This window comes from Borostomias antarcticus (assembly GCF_949987555.1).
Source record: "Borostomias antarcticus genome assembly, chromosome: 9".
Taxonomy (NCBI): domain Eukaryota; kingdom Metazoa; phylum Chordata; class Actinopteri; order Stomiiformes; family Stomiidae; genus Borostomias; species Borostomias antarcticus.
In genome coordinates, this window is record NC_140242.1 from 18795011 (window position 1) to 18799951 (window position 4941).

General features: G+C 47.0%; 1 protein-coding gene across 1 annotated transcript; it reads right to left on the bottom strand.

Annotated features, from left to right (window-relative positions):
• Window positions 1-1566: 1566 nt before the first annotated feature.
• Window positions 1567-4720, bottom strand: LOC311313552 (alpha-aspartyl dipeptidase; the record flags this gene model as incomplete). Its single annotated transcript, XM_084443701.1, has 8 exons — window positions 1567-1633; window positions 1957-2039; window positions 2203-2262; window positions 2429-2602; window positions 3060-3139; window positions 3326-3400; window positions 3687-3775; window positions 4626-4720. 8 exons carry the CDS (start codon window positions 4718-4720, stop codon window positions 1567-1569), a joined length of 723 nt encoding a protein of 240 aa, XP_084299827.1.
• Window positions 4721-4941: the final 221 nt, after the last annotated feature.

Genomic DNA, 4941 nt, shown 5'->3' on the forward strand with positions numbered 1-4941 from the left:
CCTGAATGACGCCCCCTGCTGGACCTCTCAACTTCCAACACCATTTACCTAACTTGCTTATCGCTCAATTGTGAACCTACCTGCGTACGCGCACACACACACACACAAACACACGCACACAAACAAACACACACCCACACACACACACAATGTAAAGACAATTTGACAGATGAGCTGTATGATTTCCACAGCATTTCCTCATGATAGCCAGACGCGCTGTGTTTGATAAGATGAGACAAACTTTGATAACCCCCAGAGGGGAGAATGTGGGTGGACAGTGTGGCTGGACGGTCCAGTATATCAGCTGGACGGTCCAGGATATCAGCTGGACGGTCCAGGATGTCGGCTAGCCTGTCTGTAGGACAGGGTGTGGATCTGGAGTGACGCTGAACATAAGTGTCAGACACACGGCTGATCTTAATCAGGGGTGTGTTGTTTGTTTTTGTTTGTTTGCTTTTGTTTTGCTCTGTAAGACACAGAGGCAGAATGTGACCCACCTGATGCGTTTTTGTTACAGCCTGATATGGTAGACTGCACTTGTTAATGCTGATGTTGTTTATGTTCTTTGGTATTGGGATATTTCAGGACTAATAAGTCAGTTCCCAAACAGGAATACTAGTGTTACATAGTATAGCACATGTATGCAGGACATGACTGAAGTCTGTGTGTCTGTATATATACATGCAATAATGTGCATTGATGAACTTGATTGATGAATTTGCCCATATTGGGTTCACCCCAGCTCGGGAGTTGATGCAGGACTGTTGTAGATTATACTAAGAAATCTCAAGACAGTTGATTGAGCAGCAGTACATTTGTTAAAACACTACTGTAAACATGCCACGACAACTTTGGCAGACTCACACACACTCATAGACATGCTGATTTAGGATGAATTTCAATACCTTCCCTAAAATACAACTCTGTATGACTCCACCAACTGTTTGGAATGAATTGTTTTTTTTATTCACATTGTCAAAACTAAATAAAACTTATCAGATTGTTTCACTGAGCCATAACGTCCTAATAGCAGCATAATTCAATGACTCATTCTTGCCTGTTGCCTGTCTTGTTGTTATTCCAGCATTTCTGCCGGTGTTGTCAATAGCCGGCCTGTGCCTTTGCTCTGCCCCCCGTGCCTTATATGTCTCTGGCCATTTGTTTCAGCCATTTGTTTGTAAACAAGTCTCTTACCTGCCATCTAGCGGAATTTATAATAAAATTAAATAAATCGCAGCTTTAATTATGCTTGGCCAGTTTCTTCCTGACATATTACTTTATAACAGAGATACAGAGCTGGCAGATGGTCTGAGCACTGGCCTGGTGGAGAGGTTGAGAACAGAGGAGAGAGAGAGATGAGATCCTACACAGGCACTGCATATGAGAGCTCCAGCATCACATCCAGACAACTAAATATAACAGACTACTGGACAGAATAACTGTAAAAAGCATGAAATGACAAAAGAAGAAGCCTATTTTTAAAGCATTTAATTCAGGTTTGTAATGGACGATGGTCCATGGATGAGCAGATAGGAATTCAAAGGCCTCCGTAGGTCGAGCCCCCGGTCAATGTCTGTCCGTCAGCAGGAAGCTGAGGTCACTTCCTGTTTCATACTCCACAGTGGATTTCCCCCTGGAAGACAGACACAATTCTATAAATGGCCTGTTTGTGAGGTGTGTGTGTGTGCGCATGTGTGTGTGTGTGGGTTAGGTTACAGGTGTGAGTGTGTTTGTGTTAGGTTACAGGTGTGTGTGTGTGTGTTAGGTTACAGGTGTGTGTGTGTGTTAGGTTACAGGTGTGTGTGAGTGTGTGTGTTAGGTTACAGGTGTGTGTGTGTTAGGTTACAGGTGTGTGTGAGTGTTAGGTTACAGGTGTGTGTGTGTGTGTGTGTGTGTGTTAGGTTACAGTTGTGTGTGTGTGTTAGGTTACAGGTGTGTGTGTGTGTGTGTGTATACCTGGTGAACAGCCGTGCTGTGGTGGTTCCCAGCAGAGTAGCTTTGTCTCCCTCCACCAGTAACATGGAGCCTTCTCTCAGAGCCTGACAAGAGAGCACCGCCCCATCAACACTCCACCAACACCCGTCCTTCCGTCCGTCCGTCCCTCCCTCTGTCCCTCTGCCCCGTCAACACTCCACCAACACTCCCCCGTCCGTCTGTCCCTCCCTCCCTCCCTCCACCCTGGCCCGCCTGTCTCAGACTCACCAGCACGCAGGGCGTGTCCAGTTCCTCGTGGTACTGGGTGATCCTCTGCTCTCTGGTCTCCTGGAGGGGGCAGCACACACAGGGGACATCGGAGAAATCACAGGTATGCCAGCGATCCATGTCCATGCTTATTGCATTGTGTGTGCACATATGTGTTTGTGACGCGTGTGTGCCAGTGTGAGTACTGTATATGGGTCCTGTGTGTGTGTTTGTGTCCTGTACCCACCCCCATATGCCTGCTGTTGGGGTCGGCGTCCAGGTAGTGGGGGTTGATGTTGAAGGGCACCAGGCCGATGGCGGAGAAGGAGGGCGGGTAGACGATGGGCATGTCGTTGGTGGTGTTGATGCTGACGGTGGAGACGTTGGTGCCGGCGCTGGAGCCCATGTAGGGAACGCCGTCCTGAGGAAAACGGGGGAGAGGACACAACAGGATGGCATGTCCACAGTCCCGGTACACCTGGCGTAATTCACCAGGACACCTCGGTTCACAGTCTTTGTGAGTAAGTAGTGATAATTAGGAGCAATTCATTCGGCTGGATTTGTGAAAGCTTCTGCTTCTGTACACAACTGATACCAATCTAGTCCTGTCAGATCTGTGATTTTCAGAGGAAGGAAGTATGCATATTTTAGAGAATCCGGACAGGGTTGCAGGCAAATATGTAGAGGGTGCCAGCAGATACACTTGGGTGCTTGGCTCTATCTCGCCCTCAGACAGAGGTGTAGACGCCAGCCGATCCCAACAGAGCCTGAACACTGCTATGGTGGAGTGATGTCACTGCGATGATGATGATGATGATGATGACCTGACCAATAGGAGCTAGGGTTAGAGGCCGCGCCCTCGGCCCAGAAGGACTCACCTGGAGCACCCGCTTCCTGATCTCCGTCACCACCTGGTTGTCGTAGAGACACTTCAACAGGCGGAAGGTGTTGCCACCACCTGACAGGACAACAGTCAGACAGCTGGTCAACCAGAGTGCGAGAACAGTGGATGATCCCTGTCTGGTTAAACTGACCAACTCTAGGCACCCTTCCTCCCACCTCCTCCTCCTCTTCCTCACCTATGAAGATGCCCTCACCCCTCCTCCTGATCTATGAAGATGCCCTCCCCCCTCCTCCTCCTCACCTATGAAGATGCCCTCGGCCTTCCTCACCGCCACCACAGGGTCTGAAGCCTCATGGATGCTGTCCACCTCATAACCTGCCTCAGAGACGACACTCCATCAGCACACACAGGGACCACAGACATGACAGGAAGTCCAGAGAGAGAGTACACCACAGTAGGAGCGTATAGTGTGTGTTTGTAGCCCAGTGAGATAGCGTCACCAAATTGAATTCAGTTGAAATAATGCCCCTCGCCATCCAACGGCTAGCTTTTTGGTGTCAGAGATGGCTTAACTGTAGTTTTGGTGCTAAGTCATTTCAGGTTGTGTGTGTAGGGACTAGAGCCGAGCCCAGGGAGGTGGCAAGCATGATGGGACACATACCCAGACTCCTGAACTTGTCCCTGGCCGTCTTGGCATAGCCGTCTCTGTCATGCAACGCGTACGGAACGAACAGGACCCTCTTCACATCCCTGATACATAAACAAACACACACACACAGTCTTGAAGGCTCTAACATCTGAATAAAGCTCATCTTAATTGAAAAGGTCACGGATGAAGCTGTGAATCTCCTGTCACAAGAGCAATTTCATTTCCTTTTTCATTAAATGCATTTCAACGTTTTTTGTCTAGATAATAAGTCATGAATGGCAATACTTTTAAATACTTTTCCTTTAAAAAAAATAATAATAATAATGGTGATAAATGTGTCACAGCAGAGGGCCTAAATAGCCTAGTTTATGAGATACCATTCCTATAAAACATTTGGATGAAACTGATTATTATATCATAACGTATTGTGTGTTTCTCATACAAAAAAGAGGTCCAATGCTTATATGACTGGCCAAATCTCTGGAAAAAAAAAAAGCACGTTTGTGACTTCGCTATTATACTATACACTGCAGAGATGCATGTGTGCATTAATTAATTTCTGTTGTGTAGGTTGTGGTGACTTGTTCGGCCACCGTATGCATGATCGAAAAGTGACAAGACATATGACACCGTGCTTATTATTTTGAGAACACGCTGCTCTCCACCATGCTGCGAGGCTGAAATTAATAACTCACACAATCAACGTCACACACACACCAGCGCGCAACGTCACAGCTGCCAGAAGACAGGTTATATTAGCCATATCAAATTGTCATTCGCGCAGTTAATCAAAGTAGCCTATAGATTTTTCAAAATGCTCAGCCCAGCCGTTTTCCAAACTATAGCAGCCTACCAACGCGGTTGTTTTTCTGACCGGTATACCGTATCTCAATAGGTCTTATAGATCATTGAAGTGAAGTCTTTGACATGAAGCTAGGCTACTTCACTTACTTTCCAAATAAGTCTTTGATCTGTTGCTGACAGTGTTCTAGGTATCCGCTGCCGTGCAGTGTCGAGTTCGACACGAGCAGGAGTTTTCGCTTCATCTCTGTCAAGACACCACACTCCCAACTCAGCAAACACGATTTCACTTCTGTATTTCAAGAGTTATACTAGTCCAGGTCAAAGTTTAAAGTTCACTGGGCAATGGCCACCGTCTGGTACGCTGACAAGCAGATTTTAATCACCTTTAGGGTAGGCTACTGTGATAAGAGTCTATCTGATAAGACTCCGTGGTGCTGAAAGTAAACTTCCTTCCATGGCCTAT